The following is a 23,152-nucleotide window of genomic DNA, read 5'->3' on the forward strand; positions in this document are numbered from 1 at the left end:
GCCAGCAGGTCATTAGCTTCCATTTTATAGGAGGCATGGATACCTTTGGTTTTATCACCCTGCTGTTTTTTGCAGCTCTTCCAGCATTAGCTGTAGTTGGTCCATAGTCTCTCCAATATCATCCACATACTCAAGATCTTCTACAGATGAATAATTACATTTCACACCTCCTACTTTGGCCTCAGTCAGCTTTGTAGCAATCTTTAAACTAAATAACTGTAACAATCTTACACTAAATGTATGAAAAACTGGACTCTTATTGGCACAGCAATTTTTTAAAAAAAAGTTATAAAATACCATTCCATTTAGATATTTTATGACTTGCCAAAAACATTTCATTTTTAGAATGTAAAATATTTTGATTAGAATGGCAGGTAAAGAGCTATGTCAAAGACCAGCATTTTACTGTGCAATACTCTGTCCGTCAGTGCTAGTGGTCCATAACCAAGTTTCTATGGTATTTACAGACATCATTGACAGCTATACCTTAAAATCCAAGGATGAGAGTTTTTCCAGTCTTTTGTTTATATCAGGAGAACCTGTCTTCTTTGTAAACTGAATGAAGCAAAGCTTGTTTTGCTCCCAAAATGACAAGATGATGAAACTGTCTGAAAGAACAGCTGAAAAACAAATAAAAATTGTCACCACTGTAATACCTACTACCAATAACAAAACAAATTACTGAGTTCTCCACTGAGACACTGCAAAAAGCAATTTTTTCAAGACCATGTCTTAAATATTACATTGAAGCCTGTGTAATCTCCTAAAAGACATCAATGTGTCATCTTGCCAGGACTTTCTTGGAAATGAGAAATAAAGCTTAGGGAGTATTCAGATTAAATACAACTGAATAAATTATCTTATACCAAGTTATTACTCTAATCAGATATATGTTTTATTCCCACCCCTCATCCTCATCTTGGTACCTTCCTCAGTCCCTTGCCCAAGGAAACTCCCATTGATATTTTGGGATTGTGGATTTGTACAAAATTGTTTGCATTTGGACTGGTCAAATGCAAATCATTATTTGAGTTGGATTTGGTAATTTTACATCACCCGTCAAGAATAAACAATAAGTGATGTAGCAGCGGTAAGATTCCAGATGCTACCACAGCAGTCAAGAATGTTGTTCCTTATAATACTTTTGCTATGGGCAAAAATGAACCTGTTGAAAGCTTTACACATGACATTCTGCCTCTGTGCTCTTGATCTAAACCACATGCATGTCGAAGAGTGGATGTACTCCCTTGAAGTCTGGAAAATGTCTACGGAATCACAATCATGTTACCGCAGCAAAGAGTCCTGTGGCACCTTATAGACTAACAGACGTATTGGAGCATGAGCTTTCGTGAGTGAATACCCACTTCGTCGGATGCATGTTATATTACCATATAGTATAAATAGAAATATTTAAATGTAAAATAAATTAACTACAAACAAAGAAAACACAGGTGAACAAAGAAAATGAGCGATACAACACTGCCAACAATTTAGGGTTTCTCTCAAACATTGCACTACTCTCTGAACTGTGAACACCTGTAACAGAATGTCTGAGTGTTCAGACAGCCAATGGATGGTTAGTACCAGATGACTGAAAATTCATCTTTGGACAGAACCATGACTATAGTCAAAATGGCGAGATTTATTTTCAAGAATTAAATGCACAAACCTATATGAAAGGGACACCAGCTGATTAAATAAATAAATAAATAAATTAGCTGGTTAAAAAATTCAATTTAAAAATGCCTTGCATTTGTGACTAAGACTCTAGATTCTTAAATATATAAGAATTTTGATAACATACTTTTAATAATTGATACTGATAGCTTACTCTTGCATTACACTCCACTTAAACAAAGAAAATAAACTAGTCAGCTTTGCTTTGCTTTGCAGTCTGTTTCACAGCCAGCTGCACTTTCAGATTGTCAGGTATTAGCACAATTCTGCAAAATTTGGTATGCAAATGCCAAAGGAAAATGTTTGGATTTAAACAAACTGTGGTCATGGCTATTTAAAAATTTCATAAAAGCAACTCTGTTAATACTAAGTTTTGAAACAAAACTTTGGGCCTAAACTACCTGACATTGCACCTTTGATGCTACAGTTGAGATTTTAACACACACAAGAAAATTCGAAGTTATAGACATGGCCTCTTTGTATATATGCAGTTGCATACACTGTATTACTAGAAATAAACGTCAACATATATTTATGCTACACTACAGATAGGCCTACATCAAACCTCAGAACACTCCTGAAATTTGTGTCTAAAGACAGACTAGGGATCGTGGATCCATGAGCAGGTGGGAGTGGTGAATAAAGAAAGCTGGTTCTTCAGTCTCTGCAAAGCTCTGGTTGTCTGGGTATTGGCTGAAGGGGCGGGGAACAGGAAAGGTGACTCTTATTGTTTAGACTGGCAGCACAGCTGGGTCATTCAGAGCCACCTGGTGATAGTTAGGGTGCAAAGCTAGATTATAGGATTGGGTGTGGGAAAAGATTTCAAGAGAGGGTTGGGAGGAAAAGTAGGGGTATAAGATATTATCAAAGGAATTGCCGTCCATTCATAATTCTTCTTCCCTGAATCAGGCATACATTCAGGACATTCAGCTGCCATCAATACCTGTAAATCTGGAGAATCTGCTTAGATGAGCACACCCAGGAAAAAGCCTACTTCCTGCACCAGATTAGGCCTAAAACAATGATCAACCCTGGTTATACCATTGCTCACAGAGCCCCGTAAAGAGAATTGGAATGCTGCTGTACAGGGCCATAATGCCGCAGCGAGCTTTTGAAAATTAGGTAGAGTATCGGGCTATGAATCCAGCACATGCCTGTCACGAGACCACAATGTCTCAACAGAATTTAGGCATTTTGAAATGTCAAGAGACCTGGACGGTAGTTATGACAATCCCGCCTGTTCTGAGAGTTGTGTGGCTTTGATTTATGAAAATGGGGTCTTTTTCCATACCAAACTTTTCTTTATTTAGCTAATTCTATTCTATGTTACAACACACTATAATAAACTAAACTAACAACAAATAAGTCTGTCTCTCCATCAGAGTTGCAGCCACAAACTTTTGTATTTTCCATAGATGACAATTATATTTAATAAAATATTATGGTTGAATGTCTGAACACTCAAAAGTCAGGAAATATTAAAGTTAAGGTTATATATGCAACCTTAGTTCTGCACCTTTTGGATGCATTATGTTACAATCTATAATTTTAGGATGGCATATTACTTCTCAAGTCATATAATATAATCATAAACATTATATGCATATGTGGCATATTGTAATATTTCCCATTTTTCTACATATATCATTGTTGAAATGGACTGATATCTTTGGATTTAGGCTCCTTAAATATTAAATACCATTGACTAATGAGAAATTATTTTAATGAGTTTGTTAGAACCCACATACTAGTCTATTTTCAATCATCAGCAGAGGGTTCCTTAAGTGCAGTTCACAAGAGAAGAAAGTTAACTATGAAGCTGTTTATTTGTGAATTTAGGTGGCTTTGTATGACAGCAGTTTTCCATACTCTTTGTTGTATATTTAGGCCCTGATCCTCCACTCTGATTCATGCAGATGGACCTCAGTGCCCAGGCAAACCTCCACTGACTTCAATGGGGTTCTGCACGAGCATGTCTGTCATTTTGGGTCATTTTGGAGGATCGGGGCCTAAATCGATAGCATGTTAAGTGAATTTCTTGGGCTTCAATCCGACATTGAAACTGATTCAAATTTGGCAACTGATCTTTTCTCACCCCAGGTATTCTTGCCAGTCCTCAGAATGTATGATTGGACATTTCTGTTGTAAATAAGTTAGCTCCACACGCATATGCAGCATCTTCATTCTTGGCTGCACATTTCATGATGGCAAAAAACAAAACAAAACAAAATAAAAAACCTCCAAACCAAACCAAATATAAAACAGACTCTAAAAGCCTCACAATTAGAGCAAATTAAACCCAATGTCTTCTGGAGAAATTTCTTCTGTACACTGTTTTGCAAACTTTCAGCTCCTGTTGTCTGGGCAATGGAGATCTCCAAAAAGTTCACAAGAATTTACTTTTTAAAATAGAAAAGACTTTTTTTTCTCTCTCTCTCTCTTTGAGCAAAAATAGTTCAGCCATTTTTTAATACAAACTTTAACAAATATTTCACGTTCAGACCTGGGTATTTTTAAACTGAAAGTTGAAAGTTTCAGAAAGCGAGGAGCAAGTGAAAACAAAGGATGGAATGGAGACTTTTTATGTAACCCTAACTACGGAAGTACAGTTTTGATTGTTACAATTTTCTGTTAAGATTTATTAATTTGAAAAAATAATTAGACTTAAGTAATTTTTAATTTTAAAAAAGCTCTGAAAAAAGTATACAAGCCAGGAATTCGAAATGACAGTCACAGCACCTAAGTCTCTTTGTGAATCTGGGCCTATAACCCAGCTCATACACAAGCTTGGACTTTAGGTTTCTTTGACTATTCAGAGTAAAATTCACATCCGCTCAGGCTCAAACTGAAATTGCATATTCTTGGTCATTCAGATGCCAGGATACTAATGTTTGATTACAGTTCTCAGTGGAGGTTTGCAGTGGAACATTAACAAAATAAAAATAAAAACTTTTCTATTACAACGCTCTTGTAAACCGACGTATTTCATATACACTGGATTTTTAAATAAACACATCTCATTGCAATAGCAATCATTAATAATTAGAAATATTGATCTCCTGGGAGCTGGCAATCTAGAAATGCAGCCAGTACAGCTCAATATGTGCATTGCTATCCTGCCATTTTTTATATTGAGCATTTTGTATACGTAAAAATCCTGTGTAATTATTTCATAATTATCTGCTTCTGTCACTTTTCCCTGTATATGAAGTAAGCATGCCAACAACTGCATGTTCTAGTGTTTAAAACGTGTAAGAAAATGAATTTTAGAAAATCCATTCAATATTTGACAAGACTGAAAACTCTGATGTTAAGTATAATTCCCAAACTGTTCTTGGTCCTGGGGGTTCTAACTATGGCATTACATGCAATTACTTGTTGTGTTTTCAAGTCCCCAGTGGCAACAATTAGTCTACCTGTTGACATACTATTTCACCTGCTCTATTGTTAATGTAGGCAATTGATTTGCACATAGGTGTAATTACCATCACTGATGGTGTTGGAGATGAGCTTCCCTGCCAGGGTCCTGTCAATCACCACTTTCTCCAGCTGTGGCCCAGAAAGGCTTAGGGACACCAGTACACCTGAATGAAAGAGGAGCTAAATCCAAGAAGCCAGAAAATAAGACATCAGGAAACAATAATTAAGAAACCTGAATGTTCCAAAGTACATACTAACATCCCTCTCTGATACATGGCAATCTAATTTACAAAATAACAAGAAGTCTTTTTATCTTGGCCAACAAAATATATTATATGTACAGTACTATGAAAGCTTTATCAATGAAAAAGAGAAACAGAATGAAAAAGCAAAAGAGAAATGTATTGCGACGTGTACAATAACTATTTATGCTGATCACTTCAAAACTATGAGCCAAAATCTCCGTATGTTGCATGGATTATACTGAATTCAGACGCTGAAAATTGTGATTGAAATCCTGCCCTGTATGGATAAAGAGGCCAGTCTTATCAGCAAGTGTATTTTTAAGTACCAAAGACACATTATGTTGCATTTCTTCCCTGCTGCATTTCGTTCCTCATAAAAAACATAGTTAACGCTGTAGTATGCTTTATGTAACATTTTCATGTCTATAGACATTTTAAAAACTAAAGCCAAGATTTTCCAAAGTGTTTAGTGATTTTGGATGCTTCAATTCCTGGGTGCTCAACTTGACACACATAAAAGGGATCTGATATTCAGAGATGGGTGCACAGCACATTAGTGTACTATCTTTTCTTATGTATTTGCACTGCACTTAGCAAATTTGGTTTTCGGGTGCTACCGCTATATAAACATTTAATAATTATAAAGAATAACATCATATCCTCAGTCATCAGATGCTCTAAAAGTTGCTCTTGAACTTTAATTTCACCTCAGTTGCACACAGACATTTAAAACATCAGCTTTCTTCCATCCCTATAATCTTTGATCATTCAGGTGCTTTTAAATGTATATAATGGTGTCCAGATACCCCAGTGATGGGCACCTAATGAATTCATACACTAATGATGTTGTCTGGCATGAGGTCTCAGAGGCCTCCCAATAAAGAGGAACTTAAAGCCTAAATACAGGCAGAAGAGTGTCTCAGACACATTTCAGAGTTAATCAAACATCCCTATTAAAGTCACCTCTGTTAAGTGGCACAGACTGTACTGCAAACCGAGTCACAGGAAACAGCAGTCCTTTCTGATGCCATAGCTTGGCATAAGGAGTGCTGCTAGGTGAGAGGGACAAGTGAAGCTTTGTTTTTGCCTAATTAAATCACAAAAAGCAGTAAGAGTTTGAATTAAATCCACCATTACAAAGTAATACAGAATAAAGAATGAAGATCTCAGCTCCACTGTCAGCTGATGCTATTGTGCCAGGGTACTGCAGCATAAGCAGTAGGTAAAACCAATATTATGATAAAAAAAAATTTTCTGGAATATCTTCATAAAAAGGGCTGAGCTAAGGGTAATTTGGGTCTCTTTGGCCATATATGGACTAACTGGTTGCCAAATTTTAGGTGTCTGTTTTTTACAGTACCCTTAATGTGTGTATGTCTGTGAAAAAGCATTGAAGAAAATCAGCAATGTGAGTTTGATCCCCAGGTGTACGACTGCACTTCTCAGTGCATCTGGGAGGAGGGTATTTAACTGGCATTATGCCACCTTCCCTTCGCCCACGGTATTGGCATATATGGGCCCAAAGATTCAGAGGTGTTAATATGACTGTGTCACTGTCAAACATTAAACAGTTGTAATCAATTTTGGGGTCTGCTATACAGAGACCTCAACAGATTAGTACCGTGGCAAACACAGCATTAAAAATCTTTTTAACCATTTATTAAAGGAAAAGAAGACAAAACAGTTAAAGCCTTTGAAATGTAAACTGTTAAGGAAGGCTCTCATTTTAACATTTCTTGTTCCCCTTCCCTTGAGCTGGAGAGCTTTTAGAAGGAAACTCTCCCTAGCTGACAGTCTTTTAGATAGCATTAAAGACAGCAACAACTCTCCTTTTGGGGAAAAGACAAGAAGTTAGTTGAGATAGTCTGGAGCCATTGTTTTTGCTGCTATTCTTAAAGTCCAATCCTGTTTTCTTGAAGACAAAACAAGACAAACACACACAAAAGGGGAAAGAAAAGAACAGAACAGATTTTTAAAAATGTAGTTTTTGTCTCTGGTGCTGTCTCTCACTTGCAATCTCATTGCTGGAAAACACAGACACGGCACTCCATCTTATTAACCACTCAGAGACCAAGCAAACATGTACCAACATTAGGCTACTTAGGGCCTTGCTTTTGGCTGTCTTTCTGGTCACAGACTAACAAAATGTTGCAAAATACAGTCTTGGCCAGCTAACCCAGAGTCTTATTAGACAGTAGGCAAAAGCATAGGACTAGGAAAGAGAAGAAATAAGATGAGGAGGAAAAGAACATCTTTCGGGACTAGGACAACGAAGGCACAATGGGTGGCAGAGTGGATCCTAGCATCCCAGGAGATAATGGGATTGGCAGCCATAATGGTGAGGCTTGCTCCTTCCTGTTCTCCCATCTTTCAGTCAGCCGGGATCCACATCCGCTAATTTCCCCTTCAAAGTCTCTTTCTGAGGACCCCCAAAAGGAATGATGAGTGAAATAGCACATCCCTCATTATATTGTCCACCAATTAGAACTAATTTCCAACAAACCAATATTGATTCACTGATTTTCGGCCCCATACTTTATATGTTTACCAAGAGTGATCTCTGAACAGTCCTTGAATTAGATCAGTATGCCTTTTTGTGTAGACGAGTTCAGTTCATTTGTCTCCCTTTTACACCTTTCCCCATTAACATTCATTGTTATAGATTATTGTAACATGTTATAAACTTTTACCTACTTTCCCACAGTTAGGCTCAGAATAGCGCTCTGATTTTCACACAAGACCCACTTAAATGCCTGGTGCAGAAGAGTAGGGGGATGCGGAGGTGCTCCTCCCCAGTGGTAAGCTAATAAAGTTACAGCCTGCTGCTTAAATTTAGCCCCATGTCTGTCTTCATTCAAATGTGTGTCCTGATCAACTCTGTAGGATCTCTTTTGCCAGCATGGATCGCTGGACCAAATTGTGGTCTGGTCCCACCTCTTATGCCACCTCTTCCAGAGAAGGAAGTAGCTGGTTATGTCAGCCTGAAACCTGCTGAGATTTCCTCTATATAGGAGGGATTTTCAGCTGTTGCATTAAGGCAGCTTTAAATCCTCTTTGCATCACTGGAGAAGCACAAAGAGGACTTACCGGGGCCAAGGATCCAGGATAGTATTTATATTCCTAATTTAAACATTTATATTTTTAGAATTCTATATTTTAAAAATGTGATGCCAGACAAATGCTTGCTTTTCTAATAGATGTTATCATAATAACCCATGTCTACTCTATGTCACAGGTGTGAAACAAACATTGATGTACAGCATGCTGTTAGATGGAATACCAGGCAAAACTTCCTTGCAGTGAGATCTATTAAATTGTATAACAGTTTCCAAAGGAAGCAGCAGGAGCACCATTACTTTAGACTTTTAAAAATGAACTGCAAAAGCAGTAGGAAGTGTACAGTTGGGAGCAAACCTGGATTGTAAGTGGCATGGATTAGATGACCTCAGACCATCTCTAATTCATATGAACACATTATGTTGTCAGCTACAGCAGATATTTTCATTTACGAATTTTCCTTCTGAGTTTTGTATTTTCCACATTTTTAGTGAAAGGGAAGAGAATGAAAGATTTCATTTGATTGTGCTGAAGTAGGAAGCAATAGGGACAGGAATTTGATTATCTCACCTGCCTATCTCTGTTGGCTTTCTTTCTCATCTATGCCCCTACTTTCACAAAATGGCAGTTATACTCATCTTAAGGAATGAGTATAAATGTTATGCACCCTGCAGCAGTGAACAGAACAACTTATAAACAAATGAACATATTTAACTGAAAACTCTTCACTCCATCTCTTTTCTGCTAATTTATATTAGGTTTTAAAAATTAATTGGCATGACATTTCAAATACAAACTAAACATACCTGACATGCAAAACAAATACATTAAAAGCAGAAGAACTTTTTTTTAGTAACCTTCTATCCTGACAAAGATGAATATTGTGTTAGTCTGAAAGTACATACAATATTTCAAGAGTCCCAGTCATGAAAGATGTCCTTTAAGGTTCTGTCCTAGTAAAAATGTTAGACACAGTCACACGCCTGTAGCTTTTATTACAACTTTTCAAAACTTCAATTTATCCTTATGTTGCAGTTAGACTAGATAAAATCACAATTTATTTCCAACTTGATAACGTGAATCCAGCAAGGTCTGACTACAGTTAGTTATAACTGTCTAATGAATAAAGCTAAAAAAGGAGAGGGGAAAAATTGACCAAATTAAACAACAAGATCCAAAAGGAACACATTTACCATGAGAAATTCTGCGTAATCTTCTGAACTGTGCAAACTCTAAAAAGCCAGGGATTATCTAGCAAGCAAAAATGTTAGTCTGCAACAGAAGAGCAAAACACCCCAAATCCTTCAGTTTCAAACTAGAGGGAGATTTGAATAGGGATTGTGTAAATAAATTCCCTATCACTTGTGCTCTACAACTTCCTATGCTTGGGAGTCAATCTGTCTTTTCATCCAGGAAAAGTTCCTATAACCTTAGGGCATAAGAAATTTCCCCTTCTCCAAATGGTGAGATGCTGTGGTGATCTGTATTTACCTGAGACAAGAGGGTAGTGGGATAAACCAGGGGAATCAGAGGTCTGTTGGCTGCTTCTCCCTATTTTACAGCGTAGGGATATCCACCACGTCTCTCTAGATAACAGCCGGGAAGAATGCTTTTTGGTTTGTGACCCCATTCAGTCAGCAAGAAAGGTACCTTCCACCTCTCAGATGACTATATTACAGTATCAAAGCTACATGATTGTTATTTTGTTGCATCTAAATTGTCCGTCTTATATACTTATGTATCTAAACCATTTGCGGATTTGTTGGAAACCACTGTGCTATGGTAACAACAACCTTTCATGGACCCCTTAGACATAGTCTGCAGACCCCCAGGGATCCCCAGACCACAGGTTGAAAAGCACTGATCTAGACATTTCTAATGTGGCCATTACCCTGCTATTAAAAGGCACCAGTGTACATTAGATACATCCATTGCTGTGCAATTCAGATACCGGACATCATCATGCTCACACACTGATTTGGAAGTCTATGTGCTTTTAAAGGCATAGTGCCAAAACCTTACTGGCCCTCTGCTCAAAATTACGTGTGCACCATTGTGTCCTCCAGTTCTCTCTCCTGCTTTCCTCCAAGCTCCATAGCTAAGTCTCAATCCCTCTCGTTGTGGTATACCAACAGACCTTCAATAGTAAAGTTTCTTCAGGGAGAGCACGAATCTTTTGCACCTCCCTAAACAAAGAAGATGCAGGATGCCACTAGGCAACTCTCTCTGCCATGAGAGCATCAGGGAATCACAGAGAAGCTTCCTGTCTGCTTGTTTCTTTCCTCAACCCCTGCTGCAGCCACAGAATCACTCAGAAGCTCCTTCATTCTTCCACTAGCATTACTTATGTATAGATAGATATTGGTGTGTTTTTCATTAAAAAAACACACACATCCCATGCCTCCTACCTCTGCACCCATGTTTTGGTGTGTCGTGATTCAAAGGCTTTGTAGGGTAAGTGATTTTATTTTTAGAATGAATTTGAAGAAAGAAAAGATGACTGATGGTGTTTGAAGAGAAGGACCGTTTCAAGTATAGGTGGGAGCATGGAACAAGGCACAAAGGCAAGGATAAAAAGGGAATGCAAAGGGAACATTTAGATGCAAGATCTCATCTGCTCCCGCTTCTTATTCCTCATATAAAGCCATAACTACACTGTGACATTATAACCTTAATAATGTGACAAAATTTTCACCATAACGAAATATGATGTCACAAAAGAGTTCTATGACTTCAGTTAGAGGATAAGGAGCAGGTGAAAATGAACTTCTAAGAAAAAACATTATGTAAAGATCAAAGTAGAAATACAGAATAGGTCTATAACCATTTGCTTCCAAAAAGACTTTTAAAAAAAAGTTTACCACGACGCACAAGCAGGTGTTTAAATAACACAGAACAGTTTATGTTTTCATTCAAAATTAACCTGAAACTTAGAAAATGTATATATTGCTCTAAAACAGGACTTCAGATGTTTAATATTATAGGCGAGTCGCATCACACGTGCATTTAACTTATGCGAATTCAACTATATGTGCTTGGCAAAGAAAAGAAAAACAACAAGATACCTGTAAATAGTGCGGGCGATTCCACCCAATGAGCGTATGTCCCGGAGCGAGCGTGAGATGGGAGACGTGAATCTGTTGTTCCCTCAGTTGGTCTCAGTTCCCGCGTGCCTCTCATAGAGTGATTCTAGTGTTTAAAGATATGTATTTTTTGTACAACATGGCCACTACTTCATCTGGTGCTCAACGATCTGTTCCAATGCTGGAGGAAAAACTGGCTGTGTTGGACTTATTGAGACATGGTATGTAGGTCTCCAACGTGGCGCGTAAATATGGCCGCAATGAATCTAGCATCCGTGCCATCAAGATTCAAGAGAGACAAATTCGTCAAGCCATGGCATCAAGTGCTCCAATAACTGCTAAGGTGATGGGCCAGGTGCGTGATAAGACTTTAGCGAAGACTGAAAAGGCATTGAACTTATGGCTGGAAGACATGAATCGAAAACGTGTGCCTATCGATGGCAACATGTTGCGAGAAAAGATTCTTACCCTCTACGTGCTGTTCAAACCTCCTGCCGAAGAGGGACAGCCTTCTGATGAGAAGGAATTCAAAGCCAGCCAAGGGTGGCTTAACAGTTTTAGGAACCGCTTCAACCTCAAAAACGTGCACGACTTCTGCACGACTACTGGTGAAGCTGCATCTGCCAATGAAGAGGCAGCAAAAGCCTACCCCGAACAATTAAAGAAAATCATAGAAGATAAGGGTTATCTCCCAGAACAAGTTTTTAATGCTGACGAGACTGGGCTCTTCAGGAAAAAAATGCGCAACTGCACTTACATTTCGAAATCAGAAAGACAAGCCCCTGGTTTCAAAGCAGCTAAAGACCGTGTGACTGTGTTGTTTTGTGGCAATGAGGCTGGGCATTTAATAAAGCCAGGCTTGCTCTACAGGGCTGCAAATCCCTGTGCCCTAAAAGGCAAGAACAAAAATCTCCTGCCTGTGTTCTGGAAATCACCCCGCTCCTGCCCTGACGGGCTTAAAACAGCCCTGAGAGAGGGCTGTGGCGGGGAAAGCAGCTACTAGGGGAGTAGTCCAGCTGCGGCTGCTTCCCCAGTCAGGCCTCAGCTGGCCGTATATAAGAGGCTGGGAGCCAGGAGCTCGTCTCTCTCTGCGTTCAGAGAGAGAAGGGCCTGGCTGCAGGGAGGTTAACCAGGTATCTGGAGTGGAGTAGGGCTGGGGAAAGGCCAAGGGAGCTGGGGAGCTCCGGTCTAGGAAAGTCCCAGTCTGCAGGCCTGGTAAGGCCTATTAGGTGCTGGGTTGCAGGGGCAGCCCACGGGTAGCCAGAGGCAGCAGGTCCAAACCCCTTTGCCTCTGATGAGTGGCTTATACTGCAGTCTGCCCCAGTGAATGGGGGCGAGATGGAGACTGAGCAGTAGCCAAGACTGAGGCGAAGCGGGGATAGTGGGTGTGGGTTCCCCTGGAAGGGGGAGACCCAGAACTGTGGGGGTACTGCCAGGGGGCAGCACCCAGTTAAAGGGTCCTGGGAAGGACATGGTGGCCCAGCGGTAGTGGATTGGCTGGCAGAGGGCGATCCAGAGGGCTGGTGAGCTAATTCCCAAGGACAACCAGCAGGAGGTGCTGCAGGGTGAGTACATTTGCTTACAGAAGGACTTTCTATGAGCTTGTATTGTCCAGATGAGAGCTGAGCAGTACAGAAAGTACATTTCTGGGGAAAAGTCTGGGACTAGGGTCTGGGACTGCTGGGGTCACCCTGCAGTATAATTCAGGCTGGTAAAAGGCTGTGCATGACTGGCAGGCTGCAAGTACACACAAACATAGCTGAGAGTGACTTGCATGCCGGAAGCTGTTTGTGACCAGTCCAGGAGTGGACCCGTATCATCCCTGACACACTCGTTAATATTTGCCCAAATGCCCTTCTGCAAAGCACAGATGAATGTTGTGGAACACAGCTTGCTAAAAGGGAATTTAGGTCCCAATGCAACAAAGTACTTAAGCTCATGTTTAACTTTAAGCATGTATTTAAATCCCTCTCTATTCAGCAAGGCACTTAAGAACATGCTTAAGTTCCACTGAAGTCAAGTCGCAAAGTCCAACCAAGACCAGGGAATATGCAAAGAGAGGCACGGAACTATAAAGCAATTCTTGTTCAAGCAGGATCAGTGTTTTCACCCACCTCTTCATTTCAGGTTGCTTTCCCCCTCCACCCCATTGTAATTATTCTGTCACTTTCCTCAGTACAGCTGAGCTTACTGTTGTTACATGTTAATATTTCACAACAATCAATGCATTTGTGATTTTAGCCCTGGATCTCTACCAACATGTTATGAACTAACTCCTATGATTAAAAGCAAATAATTTAATATGATGGACAGTGTTCCTATTACTAGCTGGCAAAAAGTACTAACTTCTTATATGTTTTATTCACATAGTGTCTTGATTCTGACATCAGATACCCTGGCATGTGTCACCGTATATCTTGCTAAATCAGCTTACTTGCGTGCACATGCACAGAAGCTAATTGCACAAGCCATGTCAGCACATATTGCTGTGTATCTCAGCTCACAATTAAGCTCTAAATGTGAAAATGACAGTAACATAAAAAGTATTTATGTACATACGCAAACTGCAACTGAAATAAAATAAAAGTAATTAAATACAAATGCGAAATTCTTATTATTAGCTGCTAATATTCACTTCTGCTACCTTGCAGTCATACAATGAAATATGTAAATACTGGCATGTGTTAATCCCACACTGATTCGTGCATGTAAATATCAAGAAGTTAGGAACTAGATTATTCAGCTAGCTCTCATTAGTTTTGCAAATATACACTGTACACCAGAACTGAAAACATGGTCTCATTTTACAGTACTCAATTCACTTTTTTGTAGCAAAAGACTTTGAAGCATTCCAGAGTGTTAAGGAATGATATCATGGATGAAAAGTAGCTGTGGTTTCTTCATAGCAAATTCTAATTAAAATATTAGTGAAATTAATTAACTACATCAAATTGTTATTCCTGACCAGAACAGGAAGGAAGGAACAATTTATTTATAAAAAATACAGTGACATTTTTACTGGAAAGATCTCTTGCCTTTCTTTTCTGTCAAAGCATCTTTTATGGTCTATTTATTTTCTTCTTTTGACAACAGCTAACAGAAGATTACGGGATTATTTCAGCAGCTCATCATTGGTCATCAAACTTTGGATTTAGAACTACAGTACTAACATGGATGCTACTGGAACTAGTGAGTACAGACCTAAAGAATCGAGCTCAGTCCTTTAGGGCTCTACTAAGCTCTCTGAAATGGAATACTACAATCCTTTAAAAAAATCACAATACAGTCTATGCATGTTTGCACGAACTAGCACATTTTCTGTTTCTATATGATATAAAAAATATTCAAGTGTATATACAGGGTTGCAAGAATAAAGAACATAGTCAGCAGATTTTTTTGGCAATGGAAAGCACGTAAATATAAAACTTCTAGTGCCATGTTTGTCAATGGCACTGGGGAGGGGTGGAGCGAGAGGCTTCCAGGGGCCATGCCCCCTACTTTTTAACAAGGGTGCAGTTTGGGGGGGGGCAGGGAGTGGCGCTAGCCCCTCCCAACTGCATGCTTCAAGCAGGCACAGAGCAGGGCCAGTAGGGGCTGCACTTTGTGGAGGGGGAGCTGATACTGGTGATCAGCTCCCCCGCTGCAAAGCAGAGGCCCTGACAGTACTGCTTTGTGCCTGCCCAAGGCTTGCCATTTGCAGGGCAGCACCAAACCCGTCCCCAAACTACGCCCATGTTAAAAAGTGGGGGTGGGCACGGCTCCCTGGTCCCCCCCGTTTCCGGTGCCCTTGATGTGTGTCATATAGGAAAAAGTGATGAGAGCAGACTTTAGACACAAAATTAAACTTTAAAAAAATACAGAACTGGGGCAATATTAAGGTTTAGTGGTAGTTCTAAGTCAGAGGGGGCAAACTACAGCCCACGGGCCACATCCAGCCAGCGGGACCATCCTGCCTGGCCCCTGAGTTCCTGGCCCGGAAGGCTCGCCCCCAGCCCTTTCCCCGCTGTTCCCCCTTGCCCGCAGCCTCAGCTCGCTTGCGCCACCGCTGGTGCAATGCTCTGGGCAGCAGGGCTGTGAGCTCCTGGGGCAGCATAGCTGCAGAGCTTGGCCTGACCTGGGGCTCTGTGCTGTGCAGTGGCAACAGCGTGGCCTGGCTCCAGCCAGGCGGCGCGGCTGTAGCGCCGCCAGCCACCAGTGCTCCAGGCAGCACAGTAAGGGGGCAGGGAGCAGAGGGGGTTGGATAGAGGGCAGGGGAGTTCAGGGTGATGGGCAGGGGGTAGGGCTGTGGATAGTGGTTGGGGGAGGAACAGGGGGTTGAATGGGGGCAGGGATCCTGGGGGGGAGGCAGTCAGGAAGGAGAGGGGTTGGATGGGGCCATCATCCCAGGGAGGCCGTCAGGAATTAGAGGAGGGGTTGGATGGGGCGGCGGAGGTCCAGGGGTGGTCAGGGGACAGGGAGCAGCAGTGCGTGGATGGGGCAGGGGTCCCAGAGGAGCCATCAGGGAATGGGGCGGGGGTTAGATAGGGCAGGAGTCCGGGGTGTGTGCGCAGATAGGAGGTGGGGGCTGGGCCACGACCCCTCCCCTAACTGGCCCTCCATACAGTTTACGAAAACCAATGTGGCCCTCAGGCCAAAAAGTTTGCCCACCTCTGTTCTAGGTAATGGCATGCAAAAGAGATGGATTCAATTTAGAGTCTTGAAGTGAGATTTTCAGAAGTGTGTGCATGCAAATGACTTGCATGCATAATTACTCTCTACATGTAACTGCAGTACTGTGCGTGCAGTCTGTCATTTGCACACACAATTAACATGATTGCACATTTAATTTTAGGAGTTGTATGTGCGCATTTCTCTGAAAATATCTTGCCCTCAATTTATTGCTCCCTGGGCTACCTGAAGGCTCTGGGGAGGCAGCACACTGAGGGACTACGGCTTTTCAAATACCAGTAGGCACAACAGTTTATGGACAGTAGACCTGTGCCTACTTCTCACAAAATCTGATACACATCAGTCTGTCATGTGATTGTCCTATTAAACTTGTACTGCCTTATGTTGTTTTCCACCCCTTCTACCTTGCCAAAGGAGCAAAGGCCACAGAGAGAGGCTATGACAGTGGCACATTGTTATTACAAGGAAAAGTGTAGCCTCATTCTGGTTCAGTCAGAAATACGAAGGATTCACACACAATGAGAAAATTTAGAAAAAAGTATGGCTATTGATTTTTTTGTAATATTTTAAGTTGTTATATTTTTATTGATGACATCTGTCAGTAGTTTATGATAAAAGGGCTAGAAGGTTGAGGAGAATGGCATTAGGATAGCAAATCTCTGAACTCCAAGTCACCCATTCAGATCGAGCCCAGATCAGCAATCAACTAAGTGGTGGAGTAATTTACTTTTCACTATCCATGATGTTTGTTTGCTTATTGCTTACCACAATAATGGCAAGTTAATGCAAAACATATTCTTCTCTATTATAGGCAAAGGTTATTTTCCCCAGAGTAGTCTATAAAGGGAATAGTGACATGACATAACTCAGACCATTTAAGTGACACAGTTAATTATACACCCACCTGAAGTTTATAAATAAACCTCTAACCTTCTTTTTCACTTTGCAAAGTGATGTTTCCCAAAAACATTAGCAAATTGTTGCTTCAAATATTTTTAGAATTTACTCCTTCCCACCAAACAGAAGAACATGAAGGATTTTTTTTTAAACTCGTTTAATTTTTTAAAATTCATTGGTTCAAAAATACGGCATTTTACTGTCACCGACCACAATGCTTTGCACATCTTCTACTGGGCAATTCACGAAGGGAGGAATCTAGTCATTTTCACAAGATGCTACAGGAAGATAAGTAGCAATATAGTGCAGATACTGTATGCTATAAAGAAGAATTGAAAGTAGGCATTTTGTGAATTGTTCTACTTGAAAAGAACTCTCCCAAATTATTTGTTTTCCTCCGCTTTATTTTCATTTATTGAAGAACTACAGTTTATTATGAGGATGATGGAAAGCAAGATAACACAAATTTTTTGACTGAATATTCTCTGGATTTTCTAAATCACTATGAGGAAGTTTGAGCTGCGATCATCTCAAATGCAAAATGGGCTAAGAACTGAAGAAAGCAAATGGAAATTGATTAAGATAGAGAAGTAACTATTATTACCTTTGTTTTCACCTCCAGCTAATTTTCAAGCAAAATAGCTCAAGAAAACTTACAGGAATAGGCCAGATATCTATCTACCTCCTTATATGACCCCACTGATGTAGTGCCAAAGCACATATTTAAAAGTAGAAATAGCAATCTCTCTCTCTCTCTCAATTCCCCCCCTACCTTGTATGAGAAATAACTCGATAAATATATGTTGTTTCTTTTTTATATATTATGTTTTGTGTACACACACGTATGCATGTGAAGAATTTCCTCTGAGAAACCTAAGTTGGAGAAATGAGTTTTACATACGATAGCTGGTGGATCTAGGATGTTGTGCTTTAAGGGAGAAGTGACATAATTCTGGCTGGAAGAAGTCCCCTGGCAAGAGGCTGCAAAATTCAAGAAATCAGTTCTTAAAGCACAGGCTGCAGGAGGAGGCAGGCTGTTCAGAGGATAAGTATTCCATTTTAGTGAGGAGTGAGAGTTTAGAAAGATGGGGATGTAACAGGAAGAAAAAAATATGGGGAGACTGGGTAGAAAGACATAAGTGAGGATACATAGCAAAGGGGTAACAAAAAAGATGGACAATCATTTTTTTGGTAGTGACACGTAAAGCTGATCCCGACTCAGCTTCTCTGATTCACACACTTCTTCCCTTCCCCCTACATCCCCCAAAATTTGGGGCCTTGAATAACTGAACAGTTGATACTTAAAACTAGCTTTAGAAGATCAGCATTCACTGACAAATTGTTCTTGTTAAAAACAATTATGGAAATTTCTTTAACATACATGGAACTTGGATACTTTAAATATATTTAACAAACAGGACCATACACTTTTGGAACTATTTACATTTAAGTTACATTGAAAAACATAAAAACATTTTGCAAAAGCAAAGAACAAAATTTGTTTTTTAGAACTACATTAGTAACATTTTAAAAAATTTCAACTTCAATGCTGAAGAAGTTTTAAACATGATGCATCTTCCTCACAAATATCGAAGATATAGGGCTATGCAGAAATGTTTAAAGTGATAAAATACTAACCACATCTTCAGAGCAAGCTGTTGATTAGGAAGCTGGATCACACATTCCAATATGCCATACTGTTCCCACTTACCCTGCTGCCCTGTGCTAATGAGGATGTGAACAGATGTTTCCTTTTTACAGTATATGGATATTTATATACATATCAAGGACAGATACATGTGCATAGCTTGCCACAGTGCCCTGTGCTCTGGGACTTGACATGTGATCTGTTTATCTAGATTCTCGCACAACCCCCATCACTATGGTATCCAAGTTCAAAATAAATGCTTTGGTACATATGTGTAAATGTTTGCCACGTAAAATATATAATATAAAAATATTTTCCAGGCCTCCTTATACATTTTAATGGCTCTTTTGACTGTGTGAGTCCGATCCTGTAAGGTGTTTACAGTGGTGCTGGAACTAGGGGTGCTGCAGCATCCCATGGCTTGAAGTAGTAATAACAAACACCAAATACATGGGTTCTGTCATCAGCACCTCCACTATAAAAATTATTCCAGCACCCCCGAGCTTTTCGTGCCTTCAAATCCCATTACTTTTGTGGAAGCTGCAGGCACTCGGTACCTCAAAAGATCAAGCCCTTGCTGAGTAATTCCTGGTAGTAAAATGACCATAGAGTTTGATTTTATCCTGTCTGTTTCTGCTTATAAACAAAATCTAAATAATGAAATCCCCCCTCTACAGAAACTCACTGGTGTTTTAGACCAGTTAACATGATAACATTTCAGCATCAATCACTGAACAGCCGTTCAGCTCCACTGACTGAACATTTCAAGAGCATGTCAAAACATTTTACCTGACAGACATATTTATTCTTCCATTTGCTCAGCACACACTGACTGTTTTGCATCAGCTCCTGAAGAACAACAGAAAACAGAAAGAGTGGAGTTGGCTGTACACATTGTCACTAGTGGTTAAGGTGCTTCTGATTTTCAAGCATGAGAGATCAGCATGCCACACAAACAAAGATGCAACTGTTTTGGACCAGCCCACTGGACAAAAGCACATTTATCATCACCAGGAAGGCTGATCCTTTATGAAAATTAAAGCTGTTGAAAGAGGTTTGAAAACCGGATTATTTGTTGCCATACTTGAAAGTTTCTGAAAGGTACCTCCAGCTCCTTGAGAGCATCGCGCAGTTTTTCTGGGCGTTTGTTTTTAAGTATCCAAGGATAATCTCGAGCTGGCAAATTAAAAAAAAAAATATATATATATATATATACACACATATATAAACAGTCAAAAACTATGTTTTAAGTTGGATTTTTCTTTCTTTTGGTGTGGGGAAACAAAATAATAAGATATATAGGAATGATCTTAAACATAACTTGCCTATAATTGGGGGGAAGTGGGTATGGTTTCTATTGTCAAATGATATCCTTTTGAAAGGCTCTGTCATAGGAACAGTTAACATGAAATATCCTCACCTACCATGATTTCACCATGGGAATCATGGATAAAGCTCTCAGGGCAAAATATCCTTCCCCAGCTGCTAAGTATTTGCCATGGGAAAGTCTCCCAAGCAGAGTGTTGCTAGCTCACAGAGATGCAAGTTATCAACTCCCTCCTGACTCACCTTAGATATTATTATGTTGAATTAACATTAAGGGCAAAAATTCCAAAAGCAAGCACTAACTTGTGCCCACAAAATATGCATGCATGGATGTCAACTGGTAACTGTGCCTTGCACTATTACTACTATATGAGCCATTTAGGCATTTATTATCGAAAATTTGGTTCTAAGTGTCTGCCAAGGCAAGCTAACAAAAAAAAGATGGGGGGGGGGGGTTAGACAGGAAGTTCAGGATCAGGGTATATGACTGCTTAGCTGCTTAAATAGGAATCATGGATACTTATAATTATGTAACAATCTTACTAACTTTATTTAGATGCTTAACTTTCAGCAAACAATTTTGAAACATCTGGCCAAAGATATTGACCCTGCAGTAATTAGGAAGGCAAAGCTCCCTTTGGAGTTAACGGCTGTGTCATAGCTGAAAGATCAGGTTTTAATAACGTACTAAATGTCATTATTTAAAAAGTGAGCATTTTTTTCCCCACGAGTACATAACAAAAAAGCCTGTGAAACTGGAAACTTCCCCCTCCCCCCTTTACTTATCAGTCTAAACTATTTAAAGGAGATTTGGTGAAAAGTTTCGAGCTGTGAGCTGTCAGAGTTTGTATGTCAATTTTCATGCCAAATGAATTAACAGTCAAGTTTAAACCTCTCCACAAAACCAATTTATAACAAAAATGTTATAAAGTCCTTCAGTCTCGCACTGTGTATATCATTCAAAACAAAACAGAAAGCACATAACATACAGCTTCCCTTGTATTGGACCAAGCCAGTGTCAATGGGACTGTTGTGAAAATTCTAATTAGGCATGTAAGATCACTTTTTCAATAAACCTCTGTGTAAATTAAGAACGCTTATCTACATATACAGAATGGGAACTTGCTCATACAAATACCAAATTATATATCCAAATCACCATTTGAATACAAAATTAGCCAGTGCAGCCTTGTCAAAAATATGGCCCATAAAAGTGTCATGTGAAATTCGGGGCTTTAAGGCAGCCCTGATCTCAGCACAGAGGCCTGGTATTTGGGCTGTGCATTGAGAAGTCCAATGAGGCCTGATAGGGAGGAATCTTCCTATCATGCCACAGAGCAGTAGTGGAGCCAGTTCATGGGAATAATTACAGCAACACAGCTACAATAACTGATGCTCCCATTGCATGTCACATATACGAGAGGAGCTGGTTGGTGGAGCTGTGTAGTCAGTATCTGCTGGCTCTGCTCTGCCCACAACAGACGGACCCATCATATAGGGAACCCATGCAGAGCAATACTTGACAGCATACAAGGGATGTAAATCCTCCATATGGCTCCTTAAATTTCCCTCCGCTTTATAGCAGAACTTCACTAGTTCTCCTGGACAAAGGGCCTTCCGAGCATACTGGGGACTGAGTCCCAGGGGGATTTGTCCTTGTGAGCCAAATTCTGCCACCAAACACAAACACACCAATCCCACTTAAATTAATGAGAATTTTGCATATCTATTTGAAGGAAGAATTTGGTCCTAATACTAATTCAGTTATGATCAGATACAGTGTTAAGGGAACTCTTACAGTATAAATTTTATTTTGCAAAATCCCATAAAAATCAATTAGATTTTTCATAGCTGTAATACAATACAGATTGAACACTACAATGTGGTATGAGAAGGAGTAACTATTCAGTAGTTATAAAACTTGTGATGGCGGGAAGGTTTTATTATGCAAATAATTAACCTCTAGCAGCACTGTGATAGTAATGTGATAGTATCATTAAAACTTATTTTAACCAGCCAGTAGGAACATATAATCCAATGTAAATTTTCCCAGAAAAAACCTCACCAAACAAATTAGGAATACATCTGATTATTAGTGCCATGTTTCTTTTACTCCTCTTGGAAAATTTTAGTTTTGTACCAATTAATATTTAAATTCTTTCAATTATTTAAGATATTTATTGATAATCTGCAGACTAAACTTGAGAAGGAGAGTCCTGGATTATGTCTATTTCTGTTTTTACTTGGCAAGAGAAATGAGAAACAATTGTGACTACCATGCTCAATGATATAGAAAAGATATATTGCAATTACATAAGGAAGGTTTAGTTACATCTTGTAAATTATTTTGTGCTCTTTAGGTCTACGATATTCAGTCTCCTACTATATAGTATGTGCAGAAAGTTGAGTTTGAAGAAGAGAGATTATTTTAGTGTTTTGTCAGGGGGAACAGCAATTAAAAAAAAGTAACACAATCTTATCACAACAAGTAACCTAGAAAATGTCCTTACATTCCACAAGCTGTTGTTTCTCTTCTAAGTAACCATGGTTCATTTGTGATACTAAAAAAAAAAAAAGGGGGGGAAGGGAAAGATGTTAACCCTCACAGCTGCTGTCAGCAAATATTAATACATTAAAGAGAAGATTCAGACATTTTAATAAAACACAGAAATTTACACAAAATTAAGATAGCGCTGATTTTTTCACCTCGCAGTCAGGTATCTTAAATTCGCAGTGAAAGAAAGGCTTATGCAGCCCAACAGGTGGGCCAATATTACTGAGCCTCCAATCTCATCAGATAGTGAAGTGAGCTGCAACTGAATCCAGGAGAGAAGCTGAGTCAGTCTGTCATCAGAACCATGGAGACAGCACATTAACCACCAAGCTAAGTGCATGGGATGCCCACACAAGCCTCCACTTTATCCTGGCCTGAAACAGGAAGTAACTGTAGCAGAAAAGACCTTTTGGGCCATCATGAAACTTCTAGGATTAACAGGATTAATCAGATAAAGAAAATTGATCATTCACTCTGAAATGCCTATTTCAGATATCAGCTAAAGATCCAGGAGACTAACACTAGTGCATTCCTCTGCATTTCCGATGCCCTCTACTGGGATTCCAACATATACAAA

The 23,152-nt window shown here is 39.7% G+C and overlaps 1 protein-coding gene across 8 annotated transcripts in view; it reads right to left on the reverse strand.

Moving 5' to 3' along the window:
- WDPCP (WD repeat containing planar cell polarity effector) overlaps window positions 1-23,152 on the reverse strand; it is a 248,216-nt gene that overhangs the window by 141,350 nt on the left and 83,714 nt on the right. For all 8 annotated transcript variants that reach the window (XM_050952082.1, XM_050952075.1, XM_050952079.1 and 5 more), the window contains 5 exons: window positions 22,532-22,582; window positions 19,801-19,871; window positions 19,485-19,544; window positions 5,163-5,277; window positions 487-620 (listed from right to left, as the gene is read on the reverse strand). In XM_050952082.1, coding sequence (XP_050808039.1) covers window positions 487-620; window positions 5,163-5,277; window positions 19,485-19,544; window positions 19,801-19,871; window positions 22,532-22,582 — 431 coding nt within the window. The remainder of the gene's footprint in view (window positions 1-486; window positions 621-5,162; window positions 5,278-19,484; window positions 19,545-19,800; window positions 19,872-22,531; window positions 22,583-23,152) is intronic.

Source organism: Gopherus flavomarginatus, chromosome 4 (assembly GCF_025201925.1).
Source record: "Gopherus flavomarginatus isolate rGopFla2 chromosome 4, rGopFla2.mat.asm, whole genome shotgun sequence".
Taxonomy (NCBI): Eukaryota; Metazoa; Chordata; order Testudines; family Testudinidae; genus Gopherus; species Gopherus flavomarginatus.